Source organism: Oncorhynchus gorbuscha, linkage group LG05 (assembly GCF_021184085.1).
Source record: "Oncorhynchus gorbuscha isolate QuinsamMale2020 ecotype Even-year linkage group LG05, OgorEven_v1.0, whole genome shotgun sequence".
Lineage (NCBI taxonomy): Eukaryota > Metazoa > Chordata > Actinopteri > Salmoniformes > Salmonidae > Oncorhynchus > Oncorhynchus gorbuscha.
The window spans coordinates 61735621-61757215 of NC_060177.1; the positions used below are offsets into that span (position 1 = coordinate 61735621).

Here is a 21595-nt window from a genome sequence, read left to right on the forward strand (position 1 = left end):
ATGGAAGAATGGTGTCACATCCCTCCAATAGAGTTCCAGACACTTGTAGACTATTTGCCAAGGTGTATTGAAGCAACACCCTATTAAGACACTTTATGTTGGTGTTTCCTTTATTTTGGCAGTTACCTGTATTTATTAAGCAAAACACCCAAGAAAACAACACTGCATCAGGCAATGTAAATAAATAGCCTATCCTTGCTCTACATGACAAGCTTCATTAAAATGTTGAATTAACGACTTAGTGGTGAAATGGCACTGTCTAGGTTACTGTTGAATGAAAGAGGAAAATGAAGAGAACGGTTTCTTTTATTTTTTGGTCTTTAAAATGAGGCAATCTTTTACCAAAGGATATTTGTTTGAGCGTGTAGGAGGAAAGGCGGACACCTACTCTCAATTATATCATCCCTCTCCCTATCCACTGGGAACTCATTCACTCACTGGCATGAGCTTGTACTTGAAGGTTACAGGTATGCCTGGACATGACCTTTGCACATTCACTGTGTAAGGTTCAGGTAATACGATAGTTGTGACTATTCAAACCTTTGAATTATTCCCTCCACAGACTGGATAGTCTTGCAGGATTCTATATATGAGTTTTTTTTATCCAACCAAGATTATGGTGACAACAACATTATGACCTATGGCAGAGGGAACAGCAAAATATAGCCCACGAACATTTAGTTTGTTGTATTGTGTGTAGTGCCTTAATTAGCATCCTGTATAGAGAAAGCTACCTGTCTGTCCAAAGAACCACTGCTATGAGCAGTGTACCTTCAGAACGCTGTCACAGGACCACCAGGTTTTCAGCCCTGGTTTTAGAGAGTATGCCCCAGGGTTCAGATTGTGAAAGGAGAACCATGAGTGGTTGATTAGATACTGGCAGATAATAATGCTGCTTGTGTGGGCATGATAACATGTCTCGTTACCCAAGCCACTCACCTTCCTGCTGGGTGACCTCTCTTTCTCACACAATGTGCTAAATTGACCTTTGAAATAATAATGATGTGGTCCTTGGGAGCAATACAGCAGATTAGTGAATTCCATAGCTTCAGGTGTGATGAATCATTCTTATGTTAACAATATATACGGAATTACACATTATTCCTCAGGGTGGTTACAAATTGAAAAACCCCAGTGCAATCATAATTTAAATAGACAGCACTATTAAGCCAGATATACTGTCAGTCCAACCTGTACAGTCATGGGAATCAGTGATTTTCACCTGCCAATGGATTTGCCAAGTCACCTTCATGGTCTGATACATAGGACATTATTTTGTCTCTTGCTAAAAACAGTTTCTTTTTGTCTTACAGTTACAGAGAAAGAGGTGCAACAGTGGTAAGTACATCATTTTAAATGACCCTCCAAATCTCCTCCTGCTCTACCCTTTTTTTCTCCCCCCTTCTCCCAAAACTCAGATTCTTCTAACCTATGCATTACCTAGTCCTCAAATAGACTCAAATAGAACTGTAGCTGCCCATGTGGGTGAGATTGACTGAGTCACCTGCAATATCTGCTGTCTACTACATTTGGCAGATGTTCTTGTGTTAATGCCAGGTGCTCTAGGGGCCAGCTAAAGGCTGACTTCAGTCTACAGGGTCACTATAACTGGTCTGAACCTGGAGAGTAGGTCTGCTGCTCTGGGGGCTGAGAGCAGTGACTAGGGTGTGAGCTGGCTGGGCTGGTGGCCAGGAGCTTCCTGAGTTGTTGACTCATGTCTGACTGATGCTCCAACTCTGCAGCTGGGTATTAAGGCTTTTCTACAGAGGGAGTATTTCACTTTATATAGCCTCTGATTAAATCCTCAATTTAATAGATATTTGACACACAGATATTGCTTGAGGTGAAATCCATGGGAAAAGTATTTAAGTAGGCTAGATAGTATAGTTCTACTGCAAAGCTAATATCTCACACATTGCCTTGGAGACAGATGAGTTCTGAAAATAGAATGACTTTGAAGCCTGATAATAGTGAGACAGAGTGACTTTGGAGTCTGTCTGATAACACTGATACAAACACCTCCGTGATCTAATCCCTGCGCCTCCCAAGCCTTCTGGGGCTATTTTCAAGAGGGACTTTGATAACAAAACAAAATCGCAAGGTGCAAAGAGCATTCTACACTCTTTTGTGTTACTATAGCTCATAGCATTCCCTCCATGAGATTGTGGGTGTATCACCAGATTGCACCTTAAATGTGTTTCAGAGAGGGTATTACCATGTATTGCTCTCTGGCCTCCCTCTACTCTCAGACTGCACTTAACCTACTGGCTTTGTGACTAAATAGGCCTACACGAACACCTCTCAAACCAGCCATGTCACAGATTTCCTACAGAGTCAGGGATTGGTGATATTGTTGATGAAATCAAATCAAAGTTAATTGGTCGCATGCACAGTTTAGCAGATTGTCACGAATACGCAGGGAGTCAGGAAGCAGGTGCAGAAGGAGAGTTTAATAACAATGATGAAAGGCAAATGAACTAAACAGGCAATGCGTACTGAACATGAAAGCAAACCAACACTGCCTGATGACTGAGGCTACTGAGGGCCAAATAAAGGGAGTGTAATCAAGGTGATGATGAAGTCCAGGTGTGCGTAATAATGGGGAGCAGGTGTGTGTAAGTATGGTTGCCAGCACCGGGGTTAGTAGACCGGCGACGTCGAGCGCTGGAGTAGGCGTGACATGTTATAGTGGGAGCAGCAAAATGCTTGTTACTAGCTCCTAACAATGCAGTAAAATGTCAAACAAGTACATATATAATAAACAAAAATAACAATCACCCCAATTAAATATAATATATACTGAGTGTACAAAACATTATGAATACCTGCACTTTCCATGACAAAGACTGACCAGGTGAATCCAGGTAAAAGCTATGATCCCTTATTGATGTCACTTGTTAAATCCATTTTAATCAGTGTGGATGAAGGGAAGGAAAAATGTTAAAGAAGGATTTTTAAGCCTTGAGACAATTGAGACATGGATTGTGTATGTGTGCCATTCAGAGGGTGAATGGGCAAGACAAAATATTTAAGTGCCTTTGAACGGGGTATGGTAGCAGGCACTGTTTTGTGTCAAGAACTGCAACGCTGCTGGATTTTTCACACTCAACAGTTTCCAGTGTGTATCAAGAATGGTCCGCCACTCAAAGGACATCCAGCCAACTTGACACAACTATGGGAAGCATTGGAGTCAACATGGGCCAGCATCTCTATGGAATGCTTGAGACACCTTGTAGAGGCCATGCCCCAATGAATTGAGGCTGTTCTGAGGGAAAAAAGGGGGGTTGCAAGTCAATATTAGGAAGGTGTTATTGTTTTGTACACTCATGTATATGCCATTTAGCAGACACTTTTAAGCAACTTAGCCATGATTGCATACATTTTACATATGGGTGGTCCTGGGAATAGAACCCACTACCCTGGAATTACAAGCACCCTGCTCTACCAAGTGAGCTATAAAGAACCTGATATGCTTACCAACCAGGCTCAAAGGTTGCTGCTGCCCCCTGGGGGAATGGCGTGTGGAAGTCTAACCTGGATAGTGTTTGTCTATGTCCTCATGAATCTCATGAATGAATCAGGCAAGTGGTGAGGCTGGAGGTGAGGTCTTTGCAAGCGCACCATTGATGGGCATAGCAGCGTAGATCAGCTCCTAGCCCCTTATCAAAGACACTGGTTAGTCGCACACACACAGAGCACTGATTACATTATCAATATTGGTTATGATTAGCCTGGTGAAACCAACCTTATCGATGTGATCACCTTTCTATTTCACTTCAGATATCATAAAATGTGAAGTGAAATAGAATGGTCAACACAGCGATCAGGCTGGTTCCACCAGACTACGTAATGCCCTAAACATTATATGCATCTAAGAAGTAGTAAATAAGCAACAAATAATGTCAGTTTACATAAATTATGTTTCACAATTGGGTTATCAAATGTATCTAAGTGCTGAAGTGGCTTACCTTCTGTATTTGTACAAATGATGAGCCTGTAGAAGCTGTTTCCGCTGACAGGTGAAGGTTGCTGGCCGCATACTTGCCAAAATGTGGCTGACTGTTCCATTCATAGGAATGCTTACAGTGAGGACATGTCTTCATGATGGTGAGGAGGGCCCCCTTGCTGGTCTTCTCTATGCTGCATGTTTGGCAGCAAACTGAACATCTCTCAAACAACTGCAGAAGACAATCTTATGAGGTGGTGGCAAATTTTGCATTTTGTTCTAAAGGACAAAGCTTTTTGCTAATGCACTTCACAACCAAAATAACTCTATATCCGTTGTATATGCTTGGCTGGGGAATTAGCCTACAAGTTTATCAAACCAGGGATTTTTCAATGCAACTTTTCACATAAACATGATCTGTTGTTGATGATGAAGCCGTCTGTGTTATCAGGGCAGTAACTCGGGTCACTATCAGAGGCCTCATGTCGTGTCCTTCTGATAGGAGTTGAGGGAGACTTTCTCTTTTTCCCCAAAACACTTGAGAATGCTGTCTCTGATCAACTTTTTTGTTACCTCTATCAGAACGATCTTCTTGACCCTAACCAGTCAAGGTGGGTCACTCAACAGAGATTGCTCTTCTCTGCATCACGAAGGCTCTCCGCACTGCAAAGCTGACTCTCTCCTCATCCTCCTAGACCTATCCGCTGCCTTCGACCCCTCTCATGGCTGGGCTTCTCAGGCTCTGCACACTTTTTGGATTGCATCCTACCTGGCAGGCCACTCTGACCAGGTGACATGGAGAGGATCTGTGTCCCGGACCACAGACTCTCACTACTGGTGTCCCCCAGGACTTGGTTCTAGGCCCTCTCCTCTTCGCTCTAAACACCAAGTAACTTGTTTCCATCATTTAGTCACATGGTCTCTCCTGCAGATGACACTCAACTACTTTTATCCTTCCCCTCTTCTGACACCCATGGCAACATGCATCACTGCGTGCCTGGCAGATATCTCAGCTTGGAGGTCGCCGCCACCACCTTAAGCTTTTCCTCAACAAGACGGAGCTGCTCTTCCTCTCAGGGAAAACCTGCCCGCTAAAAGTCCTCTCCATCACGGTTGACAACTCCAGTGTTGCCCTTCCAGAGTGCAAATAACCTTGGCTTGACCCTGGACAACACCCTGTCTATCTCTGCAAACATCAAAGCAGTGACTCGCTCCTGCAGGTTCATGCTCTACAACATCCGTAGAGTACGACCCTACATCACACAGGAAGCGGAGCAGGTCTTAATCCAGGCACTTGTCATCTCCTGTCTGGACTACTGCAACTCGTTGTTGACTAGGCTCTCCGCTTTTGGCATCAAACCTCTGCAACTTATCCAAAACACTGCAAGTCCGCCTGATTTTCAAACTTCCCATGTTCTCCCATGTCACCTCGCTCCCCGCACACTCCACTGGTTTCCAGTCGAATCGCGCATCCACTAAAATACCATGGTGCATGCCTACAGAGCAGCAAGAGGAACTGCCCTTCCCTACCTTCAGGCTATGCTCAAAACTTACACCCAAAACCAATCACTCTGCTCTGCCACCTCTGGTCTATTGGCCCTCCAACCCTACAGGAGGGCAGCTCCTGCTCAGCCCAAACTCTTCTCTGTCTTGGCAATCCAATGCTGGAACCAGGTTCCCGCTGAAGCTAGGACAGCAGAGTCCCTGCCCATCTTCCGAAATCACCTGAAAACCTACCTCTTCAAAGAGTATCTGAAATAATACCCCTCCTCATCTCCCCCCCCCCCCAAAAAAAAATATGAAAATATAATTCCTGAAGCAACACTTGCACTTGACTGCCCCCTTTCTAGCTCTGACTTTGCTGAGAAGTACTTGTGGTCCTTCTGTAGCTCAGTTGGTAGAGCATGGCGCTTGTAACGCCAGGGTAGTGGGTTTGATCCCCGGGACCACCCATAAGTCGAATGTATGCACACATGACTGTAAGTCGCTTTGGATAAAAGCGTCTGCTAAATGGCATATATTATTGGGGAAAAGTGTACTTACTATGCATGTGATATGTGGTTGTTCCACCAAGTTGTCTTAAGATGAATGCACTAGCTATAAATCACTTTGGATAAGAGAGCCTGCTAAATGGCAAAAATTGACAAATGAAACAATGGAGGTGTCACAAGGGTACTTGTGTCGCATGACACTTTTATTCTGAAGTTTTACCTGACAAGCTGTGAAAATTGCAAGTAAACAGTGAATTCAAATATTTTGTTAGGTCGCTAAACCATTTGGGTTCCAGAGTGGCGCTGTGGTCTAATGTACTCAGTGCTAGAGGCGTCACTACAGACTCTGGTTCAATTCCAGTCTGTATCACAACTGGCCATGATTGGGAGTCCCATAGGGCGGCTCACAATTGGCCCAGCGCTGTCCTGGTTAGTGTTCGGCCCGGGGTAGGCCGTCATTGTAAATAAGAATTTGTTCTTACATAAATAAGTTTTTTTTTAAATGTAATCACATTTCTGGACATGTTATGATATATACCCACATTTTCTCCTTCTGGTAGGTCCCGGCATTCATTCATGACCAGGGGATCAGTCTGACACCCAACTGTGCACTTTGTCTAACAGAAAAACAGGGTCAACAATAATTATTGTCATCATCCCTCAATTATAAACATAGCTCGAGAAATAACAATATTGTTTGGAAGCTAATTCTATGCTTTACTGATGTTGACAGATTGGCTGCAGATTGGATTCGATTCAGGACTGTGACACCATACAACCTACTGTGACATGTTTTGTCATGGCCCTGGGTTGGTTTGAGTTGGTTGCTGCTAGTTAGTACACTGCTGTAGTCAGACATGAGTTGTTAGCTAGTACTACCATAGGTCCATCCAATCTTTATTTGTGTCCTAGTCATGGGTTGCACCTTGGAGGCTAATGTGACTGTTTCATCTCAATTACATTAATTTACAGTGGCATGGAAATACGCTAAATTGGGCAAATAATTAGTAGCAAACAATGTTGTCATATGATGTCGTCTAATTTACTTTAGAGTGATGATAATGTTGCCATTACTGTTACTAGCAAAGTTCGTCAAAAATAGCTAGCCATGCTAATGTTAGCTAACTTTTTACAAAAATGGTGGTATCGTGTTTCCAAGCCAAATCCGAGTTGTATTGATGTACGTTATCTAGCTAGCAGTGATACTGATTATCAAATATACATAACCAGCAGTCTATGGCCTAGCTAGTGACTACCAGTATACTCACCACTGGGCTCCTTCAGCAGGGCATGCAAACCATTTGGATGTGCATCCTGCTGGAAGCATGCATTGATTGCATAGTTAATCTGTATAGGGGTTTTCAGTATAAAACATCTCTGATCCTTTGAGCGCATTGGGGCGATGAAACAACGGAGCCACGTTGAATAAAGGGAAGCGAAGTGGGCAGAGGGGCGATTTGCACGTGGAGCTTGGCAAATGAGGGCATGATTTGTTTACATAATTGTAATCCAAACTCAGTTTCAGACGAGACTGACTTTATGACCAAAATTATCCTCTTTACACTTTGTAGTCAATTTTGACACTCAAATTGATGCCTCGGGCCGTTTTCAAAGGGATTAGTTGGTGTTTAGGGGCAGCAGCTCTTGAAGCAATTTGAAGCACACAGGGCATTGGGTCATTTCCTCTGCCATGCAATGCTATAACACAGTCAACTCATCTCAAAGCAAAATCATGATGGAGCTGCCTGATTATTCTGTTTTTATTTTTGTAGTAAATTAGTGGATGAAAGATAAATAGTTGCATACATCTTACGCCCAGGCTAGATCTAGCTATACAACATATGATGATTTACTGTAGCCTATAGCACTCTGTAAATGCTGCCTTTCCCTGTCCGTCTCACGCGCCAGGTCTTTAACATGTATGCACACATGACTGTAAGTCGCTTTGGATAAAAGCGTCTGCTAAATGGCATATATTATTATTTCATCTGCCTTGGCTTTGTGTCAAAACCTGATCCTTGTGCGAGAGAGAGAAGTCAGTGCCTCATGAGCCAGTCAATCAGTGTGTTGATGCACTACCCTCTCTGATAGGGTCAGGGAGCAAGGGCTCATCCACATCCCTGTCCACACGCAGCAGAAAGACAACGCTCGGCTGGCTCTGCTTCGGCACGTGGCTACAGAGTCGGCCAGTCTCAGGGGCTGCCTGGGTGCACTGGGGCAGAATAACACCCTGGCTGTGCACTCCATCCAAGTCAGTCAGACTTCCATCCATTCTTTTACATAAAACGCTGCATGACTCCTCAATGGAAGATCAGCTGCAATCACCATGGTTGAGTGTGAAAGACGAGAGGCAATTTAAACAGGGGCAATGCCAGATGGTGTGTAATTAGTGGAGGAGCCACTGACAGACATAGAATAAATAGCAAGGTTAGATAAATAGACTCTTAAATACGACCCTAGGCAACACATAGACTAGGGTTTCAATGATGAGCTCTTTTGGCATAGAGGGACTACATCACTGCCTCAGTCAATAAGAACAAATAATAATACATCTGGGGGGCTCTCCCAAAAAAATCTCGAGGCAGACATGGCAGAATACCGTGATTGAAAACCAAAGTTTGCAAGCAAAGCCTTTGCAGTGGTTTAAGTTAAGGCAGTTGATGCAAACCTAGCCACTTGCGAAATGCACACATTAAAAATAACCTCTGTGATCTCCATCTTGCTAGCTACTATTTAGTATTTTGTTCAAGCAGATAAAGTAGTGACGTAGGCAGTGACGTATTGCCTAAAGAGTCCGTCATTGAAACCTAGCTAGTCACTCTGTTGCCTACGGTCGGGTTTTCGAAACTCTTAGATAAATGCTGGTACTGTTAAATGTCTCCTCCATATTGATCAATGCTAATCTATTCAGGGGGAAATGTCATTAGCATGCTTAGTGCTCACCTGCAATCAATAACACAGGGACATAGCCAAGTATCCCTGCCAACTGGACAACAACAAGGGAAAGTAGCTAAATAGCCTTGTCCACAACACTGTTACATTACATTTACATTTAAGTCATTTAGCAGACGCTCTTATCCAGAGCGACTTACAAATTGGTGCATTCACCTTATGACATCCAGTGGAACAGTCACTTTACAATAGTGCATCTAAAACTTAAGGGGGGTGAGAGGGATTACTTATCCTATCCTAGGTATTCCTTAAAGAGGTGGGGTTTCAGGTGTCTCCGGAAGGTGGTGATTGACTCCGCTGTCCTGGCGTCGTGAGGGAGTTTGTTCCACCATTGGGGGGCCAGGGCAGCGAACAGTTTTGAATGGGCTGAGCGGGAGCTGTACTTCCTCAGTGGTAGGGAGGCGAGCAGGCCAGAGGTGGATGAACGCAGTGCCCTTGTTTGGGTGTAGGGCCTGATCAGAGCCTGGAGGTACTGAGGTGCCGTTCCCCTCACAGCTCCGTAGGCAAGCACCATGGTCTTGTAGCGGATGCGAGCTTCAACTGGAAGCGAGTGGAGAGAACGGAGGAGCGGGGTGACGTGAGAGAACTTGGGAAGGTTGAACACCAGACGGGCTGCGGCGTTCTGGATGAGTTGAAGGGGTTTAATGGCACAGGCAGGGAGCCCAGCCAACAGCGAGTTGCAGTAGTCCAGACGGGAGATGACAAGTGCCTGGATTAGGACCTGCTCCGCTTCCTGTGTGAGGCAGGGTCGTACTCTGCGGATGTTGTAGAGCATGAACCTACAGGAACGGGCCACCGCCTTGATGTTGGTTGAGAACGACAGGGTGTTGTCCAGGATCACGCCAAGGTTCTTGGCGCTCTGGGAGGAGGACACAATGGAGTTGTCAACCGTGATGGCGAGATCATGGAACGGGCAGTCCTTCCCCGGGAGGAAGAGCAGCTCCGTCTTGCCGAGGTTCAGCTTGAGGTGGTGATCCGTCATCCACACTGATATGTCTGCCAGACATGCAGAGATGCGATTCGCCACCTGGTCATCAGAAGGGGGAAAGGAGAAGATTAATTGTGTGTCGTCTGCATAGCAATGATAAGAGAGACCATGTGAGGTTATGACAGAGCCAAGTTACTTGGTGTATAGCGAGAATAGGAGAGGGCCAAGAACAGAGCCCTGGGGGACACCAGTGGTGAGAGCGCGTGGTGAGGAGACAGATTCTCGCCACGCCACCTGGTAGGAGCGACCTGTCAGGTAGGACGCAATCCAAGCGTGGGCCGCGCCGGAGATGCCCAACTCGGAGAGGGTGGAGAGGAGGATCTGATGGTTCACAGTATCGAAGGCAGCCGATAGATCTAGAAGGATGAGAGCAGAGGAGAGAGAGTTAGCTTTAGCAGTGCAGAGCGCCTCCGTGATACAGAGGAGAGCAGTCTCAGTTGAATGACTAGTCTTGAAACCTGACTGATTTGGATCAAGAAGGTCATTCAGAGAGAGATAGCGGGAGAGCTGGCCAAGGTCGGCACGTTCAAGAGTTTTGGAGAGAAAAGAAAGAAGGGATACTGGTCTGTAATTGTTGACATCGGAGGGATCGAGTGTAGGTTTTTTCAGAAGGGGTGCAACTCTCGCTCTCTTGAAGACGGAAGGGACGTAGCCAGCGGTCAGGGATGAGTTGATGAGCGAGGTGAGGTAAGGGAGAAGGTCTCCGGAAATGGTCTGGAGAAGAGAGGAGGGGATAGGGTCAAGCGGGCAGGTTGTTGGGCGGCCGGCCGTCACAAGACGCGAGATTTCATCTGGAGAGAGAGGGGAGAAAGAGGTCAGAGCACAGGGTAGGGCAGTGTGAGCAGAACCAGCGGTGTCGTTTGACTTAGCAAACGAGGATCGGATGTCGTCGACCTTCTTTTCAAAATGGTTGACGAAGTCATCTGCAGAGAGGGAGGAGGGGGGGGAGGAGGATTCAGGAGGGAGGAGAAGGCGGCAAAGAGCTTCCTAGGGTTAGAGGCAGATGCTTGGAATTTAGCGTGGTAGAAAGTGGCTTTAGCAGCAGAGACAGAGGAGGAAAATGTAGAGAGGAGGGAGTGAAAGGATGCCAGGTCCGCAGGGAGGCGAGTTTTCCTCCATTTCCGCTCGGCTGCCCGGAGCCCTGTTCTGTGAGCTCGCAATGAGTCATCGAGCCACGGAGCGGGAGGGGAGGACCGAGCCGGCCTGGAGGATAGGGGACATAGAGAGTCAAGGGATGCAGAGAGGGAGGAGAGGAGGGTTGAGGAGGCAGAATCAGGAGATAGGTGGGAGAAGGTTTGAGCGGAGGGAAGAGATGATAGGATGGAAGAGGAGAGAGTAGCGGGGGAGAGAGAGCGAAGGTTGGGACGGCGCGATACCATCCGAGTAGGGGCAGTGTGGGAGGTGTTGGATGAGAGCAAGAGGGAAAAGGATACAAGGCAGTGGTCGGAGACTTGGAGGGGAGTTGCAATGAGGTTAGTGGAAGAACAGCATCTAGTAAAGATGAGGTCGAGCGTATTGCCTGCCTTGTGAGTAGGGGGGAAGGTGAGAGGGTGAGGTCAAAAGAGGAGAGGAGTGGAAAGAAGGAGGCAGAGAGGAAAGAGTCAAAGGTAGACGTGGGGAGGTTAAAGTCGCCCAGAACTGTGAGAGGTGAGCCGTCCTCAGGAAAGGAGCTTATCAAGGCATCAAGCTCATTGATGAACTCTCCGAGGAACCTGGAGGGCGATAAATGATAAGGATGTTAAGCTTGAAAGGGCTAGTAACTGTGACAGCATGGAATTCAAAGGAGGCGATAGACAGATGGGTAAGGGGAGAAAGAGAGAATGACCACTTGGGAGAGATGAGGATCCCGGTGCCACCACCCCGCTGACCAGACGCTCTCGGGTGTGCGAGAACACGTGGGCGGACGAAGAGAGAGCAGTAGGAGTAGCAGTGTTGTCTGTGGTGATCCATGTTTCCGTTAGTGCCAAGAAGTCGAGGGACTGGAGGGAGGCATAGGCTGAGATGAACTCTGCCTTGTTGACCGCAGATTGGCAGTTCCAGAGGCTACCGGAGACCTGGAACTCCACGTGGGTCGTGCGCGCTGGGACCACCAGAGTAGGGTGGCCGCGGCCACGCGGTGTGGAGCGTTTGTATGGTCTGTGCAGAGAGGAGAGAACAGGGATAAACAGACACATAGTTGACAGGCTACAGAAGAGGCTACGCTAATGCAAAGGAGATTGGAATGACAAGTGGACTACACGTCTCGAATGTTCAGAAAGTTAAGCTACGTAGCAAGAATCTTATTGACTAAAATGATTAAAATGATACAGTACTGCTGAAGTAGGCCAGCTGGCAGTGGGTGCGTTGTTGACACTACACTAATCAAGTCGTTCCGTTGAGTGAAATAGTTTCTGCAGTGTTGCTATTCGGGGGCTAGCTGGCTAGCTAGCAGTGTTGTTTACGTTACGTTGCGTTAAAAGAACGACAATAGCTGGCTAGCGAACCTATTTATAGCCATCCACCATGATGACAGATTACAGCGTGTTGGTAGAAAGCTGCCAGTCATGTACAGTATATCTCCAGGTTGCCTCACTGACTATGACATAAAGTCACTGGTCTACTGGTTTAGGCTATTTTCATGTGAGTAAGCACAATTATCCTGAAAGGCCTAGGAGCTAGGCTACATGTCCATGCACAACTGCACATATGCTAGTGAGTTAGCCAAACTCACATCAAACTAGAGAAAGATGCTTCACATTTAGTTAGATTGGGATCATCCTGCCCAATTACTAGTCAATGGTTAGTTACTAAGCAACTGATTGAATCTAAAGGCCTGTGTGTTTTTGCACTAGCCTGTTTTTGCATGAGTCCCCCAATGAATATACAGTACTGAAACGATCTTCCTCTCACAGAGACAATGGGAATTTCACAAATGAGTTAGACAAAATCTATTTAACTTGAAATGGGTCACATTGGGATTATGATGTGCTTTGTATTACCTGCCCGCTGAACGGCAATTAGACTTGATTCCTCATTGTTCTTCAATGAGCTTTCGTTTCCTCTGCATATCTCCACATCTGGATATGCAAATAGGAGGATTATGGCCTTCTCTTCAAAATTTTCTCAGCCCATCTTTAGAGATTCTCTGTCTGTCTGTCCTATTCTAGGTTATGCAGGAGTGTGCTTTATCTGAGAGGCAGATTAAAAATATGAGTTTCTGAGTGAGGAGCCAAAGGAAGGAGTGAGTGTAGGGAGGATCTGTCCTGGCTTCATTCTTCATTCCTCTCAGTCTGGTCTTCATTACAACAGATCCTCATCAGGATCAGTCTGTGTCTGTTGTCAATCACACAGAGACATGGGAAGTTATGGGAACTCACAAAAGACCTGTCTACCTACATCACTGTCTAACACTGGGTCAGACGTCATGTGGATGCACATTTTAGTCCACCAAACTGATAATACCCCCATGCTTTTACCAGAGAGCAATGGAGAGAGAAATATACACCTTAAACTAGCCTACCCATCTCTGATTCCTTCTTCAAATCTCCTTCTCCCTCTCCGTCTCCCTCTCTGTACAGACCCATTAAAGGCTTGTTATTTTACTCTGATAACACTGTTTCTTTATTGAGTTGTACAATGAGACTGTCTACCTTTGAGTGACGAGGCTTGCAATTGGTTCTATAAATAGCTGTGGTGTTATGTCATTTTGGACATATCATCTCATCTCTAGAGGCTAGAAGCTCACAGATTGATTTATCATTTATGCACATTATCAAAAGACAAGAAAGTCATTTGATTTTAATTAAACTCCCTCTGCCTATTATATTTGATTAGAGACATTATCTTATCTGCTAGCAAGATAAATAGCTTTGGGTTAAACCTTTTTATACAACATGCTGTTTGAAACTAGATCAATGCTGCTTGCCTGTTAAGAGCTGCGTCTGAAGCTCAGTGTTATTGAACAATTTCATATTATATTCAATAGGCTAATTGTATCCCTATCATATTAACTTTCTCTTGTGTTCTATTTGCCTTCCTCTCTCATCATTATCATCATCATCATCATCTCCTGCAGGTACAAAGGCTTTATTAAGGACTGTCCAAGTGGTCAGCTGGATGCTGTGGGCTTTCAAAAGATCTACAAGCAGTTCTTCCCTTTTGGTGACCCCACCAAGTTTGCTTCTTTTGTCTTCAACGTCTTTGATGAAAACAAGGTTTAAATGTTTTTATTATTTGTACCTCCATACAATTACATGTGCTTTTTCTGTGATTTTAATTACATTTCAGTCACTGTCATGTTAGGGGAGTAAATGCGTACATACTGTATAGTAAAAAGGTTTAGGATGCTGTTTCTGGTAGATGGGTGAGATTACTCTGTGATGATTTAACAGTTTCCAGTCTCTGTGGTGCCTCGAGGGTCATAGCACTGTGTAACGGTCTCTAATCAGAAGTGGAATCTGAGCGCAGAAAGGGTCCCTTTTGTGGGATCAATCAGAGGTGAGATGGGTTGACAAAGCACATGTCAGAGGTTCCTGGAAATGAGAGGGAAATGGACTTTGAACAAAGGTTTTTGTAATTCACAACAAGGCATTGCAATTCTTGTTTCATCCCCATGGTCTGTAGACTTTGAGAGGAACCCCAAACGTTGTGTGTGTGTGGCTTGTTAATGAAACATGCTAGTGCAGCCTGGCATTATGTTATCAATATTCAATATTAATCATTCATAAAGCAGCATCCTCGTTTAGTTATCAAGGTCATCTGTTGTGTTGTTAAGAGCAGCCCTCACAGGCTGGTCGATGACCCCTGGCGGCCATAGCCACACACTGGTTCGGATGTTTATGAGTTTAATTTGTCCTAAGCACCCTGTAGTTAGAGAGAATGCAGTGGTTCTAATAGTATTTGTAATCAGTGTAATTTTTCAGTTCAATGTCTGTTTTACAACAGCTGGCTGGCTGGCTGGTCCCTTGTCTGGTGGAGATAGAATCAGTCTGAGAGTCCGTAAAATGCTGTTGTTGTGTCTCAGATCCCATATCTCTCCTTTAGCAGGCCTGGCTCAGGTCTGGGGTATGTATCCTAGGATGTAATTTTGCCTACAACAATATCTCATGAAAATCAAATCAGAAAAGGTCTACTGGTATCTTGAAAATAAATATTTTGTTCCCCTCTTCTCATTATCATGTAGTAGCAGGCATTGCTGTGTATTGTATGTAATCACAAGCGCATACAGTCAGGATGCTCGCTGCATTTTGGCACATTTTTGGCAAATATCAAACAGCTGATTGTTTCGCAATATTCCAAAATACAATCAAGGGAAAAACAAAGTTTGGAAAAACAAATGGTTTCTGTTGCAAATAGTAGATTCTAATCCATCTGTAGTTAGGCTACCAAAAGATCTTACCAAAAGTATGTGGACACTTGCTCATGGAACATCTCATTCCAAAATCATGGGCGGCAGGGTAGCCTAGTGGTTGGACTAGGAACCGAAAGGTTGCAAGTTCGAATCCCGAGCTGACAAAGGTACAGATCTGTAGTTCTGCCCCTGAACATGCAGTTAATCCACTGTTCCTAGGCCATCATTGAAAATAAGAATTTGTTCTTAACTGACTTGCCTAGTTAAATAAAGATCAAATAGATGCTGTAATAACAGCCTCCACTCTTCTGGGAAGGCTTTCCACTGAATGTTGTAACATTGCTGCGGGAACTTGCTTTCATTCATTTACGAGAGCATTAGTGAGGTTGGGCGATTAGGCCTGGCTCGCAGTCGGCATTCCAATTCATCCCAATGGTGTTCAATGGGGTTGAGGTCAGGGCTCTGTGCAGGCCAGTCAAGTTCTTCCACACCGATCTCAAAAAAACATTTCTGTATGGACCTCACTTTGTGCACAGGTGCATTGTCATGCTATAACTGTTTCCACAAAGTTAGAGGCACAGAATTATCTAGAACGTCATTGTATACTGTAGCGTTAAGATTTCCCTTCACTGGAACTAAGGGTCCTAGCCCGAACCATGAAAAACAGCCTCAGACCATTATTTCTCCTCCACCAAACTTTACGGTTGGCACTATGCATTGGGACAGGTAGAGTTCTCCTGGAACCAACAAAACCCAGATTTGTACATCGGACTGTCAGATGGTGAAGCATGATTCAACACTCCAGAGAACATGTTCCCACTGCTCCAGAGTCCAATGCGGCGAGCTTTACACCACTCCAGTCGACGTTTGGCATTGCGCTTGGTGATCTTAGGCTTATGTGTGGCTGCTCGGTCATGGAAACCCATTTTATGAAGCTCCCGACGAACAGTTATTGTGCTGACATTGCTTCCAGAGGCGGTTTGAAACTCGATAGTGAGTGTTGCAACCGACGACTGGTGTTTTTACGCGCTACGCGCTTCACCACTTGGCAGTCCCGTTCTGTGAGCTTTTGTGGCCTACAACTTTGTGGCTGAACCGTTGTTGCTCCTAGACGTTTCCACTTCACAATAACAGCACTTACAGTTGAACGAGGCAGCTTTAACAGGGCAGAAATTTTACGAACTGACTTGTTGGAAAGGTGGCATCCTATGACGGTGCCACGTTGAATGTCACTGAGCTCTTCAGTAAGGCCATTCTACTGACAGTGTTTGTCTATAGAGATTGCATGGTGAGCTCGATTTTAGACACCTGTCAGCAACAGGTGTGGCTGAAACAGCCGAATCCACTAATTTGAAGGGGTGTCCGCATACTTTTTTATATATATATATATATATATCTCGGGAGAGCCAGGTGCAGAGCAGAAATAGCAGCAGACATGGAGCACAATTCTGCCCCACTTTTCAGCAGTAGACCAAACAAAGTGTTTAGGGGAGTTAGTGTGAAAGACGATATTTGTCTTGTGTCTAACCCCCCCCCCCCTCTCTCTCTCTCTCTCTCTCTCTCTCTCTCTCTCTCTCTCTCTCTCTCTCTCTCTCTCTCTCTCTCTCTCTCTCTCTCTGTGTGTGTGTGTGTGTGTTATTGAATAGGATGGACACATAGAGTTTTCAGAGTTCATCCAGGCCTTGTCGGTGACTTCGCGGGGGACACTGGATGAGAAGCTCAGATGTAAGGAGAGATAACCCCTTCACATCAGGCAGTGCACGTTGACATTTCAGTGACAGGACCTGAGTCTTTGTGATCGTATTGTTATGCATGTACAGAACAAAAAGACAGGCTCACAGAAGACTACAAATAAGAGATGTTTAAGTATTGTTTCGATGGTGTTGCCTACGATGTGGGCCCTGGGTTTGGATTACCTTTAGAAAATATTTGGGAGAAATAGTTCTGACTCTATGGGGGTTCATTCCATCTCAAAACTCTCATCCCACTCCACTCCCCCACATACAGCCACTCATGTTTAATACCTGAGTACAAGGTCAAGGCTACATACATTCAACCATCCCCATCTACCTGTACACAATCCCAAAACTACTTTATTTACAATCAGTACTGGGCCTTCACCATCTGTTTTTTTTGTTGCTGTATTTAGGGGCTTTCAAATTGTATGATCTTGATAACGATGGCTACGTCACACGAGATGAGATGTTAAACATCGTAGATGCCATATATCTGATGGTGGTAAGTTATACAATACCAAAATGTTCCAGTGTCAAAAAGGCTAATGGTAGAATTCACATACAGTATTTACATTAACCTGGAATATTGCAAGACAATATATTTGCCTTTGTGTTCCAGGGGAACACTGTAGAGTTACCAGAAGAAGAGAATACACCTGAGAAGAGAGTGGACCGTATTTTTTCCTTGATGGACAAGGTATACCTCTATTCCACAAATAAAACACTGTAGTAACCCAAAACCACCACCATGGGTTAATAATAATAATAATAATAATAAATTATGTAACTATTTGTTGATAGCTATTTTGCTCTTACTTGTACAACTTATAGATCACTTTGTTTCTCAAGTCAGTGGCAGTACTATTGTAATGAGCTGACTAGCAACTCCACAGAAAATACCATGTGTATTGTGTTCCTACTGTGTCCCTGTTCTGTAGTGCAGTGAGGCGGGCCGTCTAGAGTTTAGTAGACCTCTTAGCCGTAGCCATCCCAGCATCACTAACAATTCCTGCAGTCTATAAACACCACAGATACCCCCTCCACCACCACAGCCCAGTGCCAATGCCCACTCAGCTCACTCAGGCCCTCCTCGTCCTTGGCTCAGTGAAAGATGAGATGGAGCCTGCCTGGGCATGTTTGTCAGTTCCATACCCAGTGCAAGGATCAGCCGATAGGACTGGCTTCAGAGCACAGCATCAGTTGCTCAGTCATTTGTATGGGTGGAGGGGAGTGAGCTGACCATTCAAGTGCACTGAACTAGATCAGCCAAGCCATGTAGAAAAGGCCCTGGTATATTACATTAATGGGGACGGAGTGGCACAGAGGTCTAAGGCATTGCATCACAGTGCTGGAGGCGTCACTACAGACCCGGGTTCGATCCCGGGCTGTATGACAACCGGCCGTGATCGGGAGTCCCATAGAACGGCGCGCAATTGGCCCAACGTCGTCCGGGTTAGGGGAGGGTTTGGCCGGGCTAGGCCGTCATTGTAAATAATAGTTTGTTCTTAACTGACTTGCCTAGTTAAATAAAGGTTAAATAAAAAATAAAAACAATTACTCATGATTTGTTTGCCCCCTGCTGGTAAGATAGAGTAAAAGCGGCCTGATCTGCGATGGAGATGCTGTTCCGTTGTGCTATATCTTCTCCTGTGTTCTTATTCCAGAATGCTGATGGCAAGTTGACCCTGCAGGAGTTTCAGGAGGGTTCCAAGGCAGACCCCTCCATTGTGCAGGCACTGTCACTGTACGATGGGCTGGTATAGGGCCTAAAGTGTTTAAAGGTGAGTGGAGCAGTGATCATGCAGCATCGAATTCAATACCCAAGTATTGGAAATGTCATAAGGTTGTACTTACTGTATCATATAATCAAAATCATGTTTTATAATAAGAGAAACAAAGGAATTGTGTGGTCAATTGATCTGAGGATGACAATGTGTGTTATTGAGAATACTACAGTTTACGAAGTGCAGTATAGTGTAGAGGTCAGAGGCTCGGTCTGAAAACAATGCAAAACCGCCATTGTCAGACCACAGTTTGACCTTATGTATTATTAAAGTGCCCTCTGCTGATTGCTGGCAATGAAACAGCCATGCAGTGCTCAGAGAGGAGAAAGGGCAGTTAGCTGGTCTATCCTCCCGTCTGTCTAATGTATTCCACAGCCCATTATTGCTGTAGCTGACGTCCTGCTCAACATGTGATAGAGTGTGTTTCAGCTCAATATAGACACTTACATGGGACAGCTTGGGTTTAAAGTAGCACTGTATTTACTTGTTCGTTTTGTGTCTCTTTTGTCAATAGGATCTTGCACTGTTTGTGTCCATGTCTGATTTCATTGTCACATTGAACTCAATGGTGATTATTATTACAGATTTGCAGATGAGTCCAACATGGTGCCATCACACCTGCTATGAGAAAAAAGAATCTACAAGCATCAACATCCCTCCATGCACCATCCAGAAGGAGACGTGGGGTGAGGAGAAGGGCAAGGACTTGTGTAATACTGCTGCCATCAATTGCACATATTCATCTGCACTCTAAGCATTGAAAACAACTCTGAGGCCTCTGATATACAAAAATGTCAAATAAAAAAGGACAAGAGGGGAATATACACTGAACTTATACATACAAGCAAGGCAGTTGTTTTTCCTTGTGGACTATACTGGAGGATACCCCTTGAGGTGTGTGTGAACGGCGCTCAACAGAGCCAGAGTGGTGTGACTGACACGTGGAGAGCTGTCACATGGCTACCTGAAAGACTACAGCAGGAGACATCAGCAGGCACTGATTGTTTTTGAGAGTGTTGAGGGAGATCAACTTATTTATGAATCCATGTATATAGGATATACTATAAATAGTCTTGTTATTATGTGTTGCTTTGCTGCATTTGTTGGAGTGCTGTTCATTAACATGAAATTAAGCTTAATCGTTTTTGAATCAGTTTTAATTAATGGAATGCTTTTTTTCATCCTGTTTCCTGCACAAACCGCTTCCTTGGGTATCTTTCATATTTTTAATTGAGGAGTAAGTGGTCAGGGAGGGGCTTTCATTTGTAAGGCTTCATTTATTATGTTTGGGTTATGTGCCTCCTATTGTGTTGGATGTATGTTCCGTTTTCCATCAGCACTACTGTCAAGGCACTGTAATGTCTCAATGCCACATTCTAAATGACATGATCAAGCAACACAGTGTAATTCCTCACAGTTGACATATCTCAACTGAGGCTCATTATTTCCTTTGACGTCGTCTTACTCCATCCACCCTGTGTATACACAAGGCTTCAGCCATTGAGAACAAACAGACATACATTCTCGTTGTAAAGATTTTTGCAGGCTGTCTGTTTGAGCCTGTCCTTTTTGTGTCTGTCCTGTATGTTCAACAGAAGCCATAAATCCCAGCATGTGATGATGCCTTTCCCGTTCAGTCTCGGGTCATTTCAGTCTTACCATTGGGCATTTGTCAGCTTCACTGATTTAGCTTTACTCAAGTGATAAAGATCATTTCCCCCTGTGCTGTCATTTACATTGAACAACACAGAGCACAGAGTAAAATGCATTTTAAAGCTGCAATATGTAACTTTCTGGGCGACCTGACCAAATTCACATAGAAATGTGAGTTATAGACCTGTTATCCCCATTGAAATTAAGTCTAAGAAGCTGTAGACCTGTTCAATGTGCGCTATTTCTATGCTTCCCGTTTGTAAGTTTAGTTTTTGCATCTTTTACTTTTGGTTTTGTACACCATCTTCAAACATCTGAAAATACAATATTTGGCGTTATTGAAAATATATTTTACAGTGGTTAAGATGGTATGATGATTCTCTACACTATACTTGTTTGTTTTGTTGCATAAACTGAAATTAGGCAAACTATTTCAATTTTAGCAACCAGGAAATGTCGGGTGATTTCTGCAGTGGACCTTTAAATGGCTGCCTTTACATTCTGTGATTGAAATTCTGTTTTTGAAAATTCAACCTCAAAGCTCTCAAAGCTCAACTTGTTTCAGAAATGTGTCTCAGTTCCCTCAAATACCCTTTTATTCAAAATGGATGCAGGAACAGAACTCAGCCAGAAAGTGGTTGAAGTAATTGTTCAATGGAGATTCAGACTTTTGTTAAACTTAAACATGAATTACCCTGTTATAATGAATTAAGGATTACATTGACTGTAACTTGTTCATTAAACAGTGCTTTAAGACAGTTCATACTGTAGATATGAGTAAAGACAGGCCTTAGTGTTGCTTTCCACTTCAAATCCATAATCTACTGCTACACCATAGGTTCGCAATGTAAGTTTTTATGTTCTGACCTAACTTCAAGTATTCTTACAGCAGACTAGCACACTTAGAAGAGACCATTAAGAAGTAGTGAGATTTCCTTGGTGTCTGATATGTGCCATCGCCGTGCGGTTGAAAAACTCCCAGTGGCTGGGTAGAGGCTAGCCAGGCCCTCAGCAAGATCCACTGGGCCATTAATCTGTTTAACATTGTCTGTCCATTCTTATCCAACTGGTCTGGATTCAGGAGATATAAGAGCCATTAGAACTGGAGTTACTACATGCCAAAGGTGACCTGGTAAGTTTAGAAGGAGAACATTTCTTTATCATTGCAGTAAACATCTTTAATTCATTGTGTTCTGGCATTGGTGTTGCAGCAGCA

General features: G+C 44.4%; 1 protein-coding gene and 1 long non-coding RNA gene across 3 annotated transcripts in view; one reads left to right on the plus strand and one right to left on the minus strand.

The window, feature by feature from the left end:
- The window catches only part of LOC124036247 (neuronal calcium sensor 1-like), a 32299-nt gene extending 11159 nt beyond the window's left edge, over positions 1-21140 (plus strand). For both annotated transcript variants that reach the window (XM_046350557.1, XM_046350558.1), the window contains exons 4-10: positions 1314-1338; positions 13932-14070; positions 16853-16931; positions 17356-17444; positions 17562-17639; positions 18607-18723; positions 19311-21140. In XM_046350557.1, the coding sequence (XP_046206513.1) occupies positions 1314-1338; positions 13932-14070; positions 16853-16931; positions 17356-17444; positions 17562-17639; positions 18607-18705 (509 nt within the window). In that variant the 3' untranslated portion in view covers positions 18706-18723; positions 19311-21140. The remainder of the gene's footprint in view (positions 1-1313; positions 1339-13931; positions 14071-16852; positions 16932-17355; positions 17445-17561; positions 17640-18606; positions 18724-19310) is intronic.
- On the minus strand, positions 3998-7317 carry LOC124036248. Its single transcript, XR_006838894.1, has 3 exons — positions 7206-7317; positions 6480-6554; positions 3998-4178 (listed from the first exon to the last, which is right to left on the minus strand). It is a non-coding gene; the product is annotated as an uncharacterized LOC124036248 (long non-coding RNA).
- Positions 21141-21595: the final 455 nt, after the last annotated feature.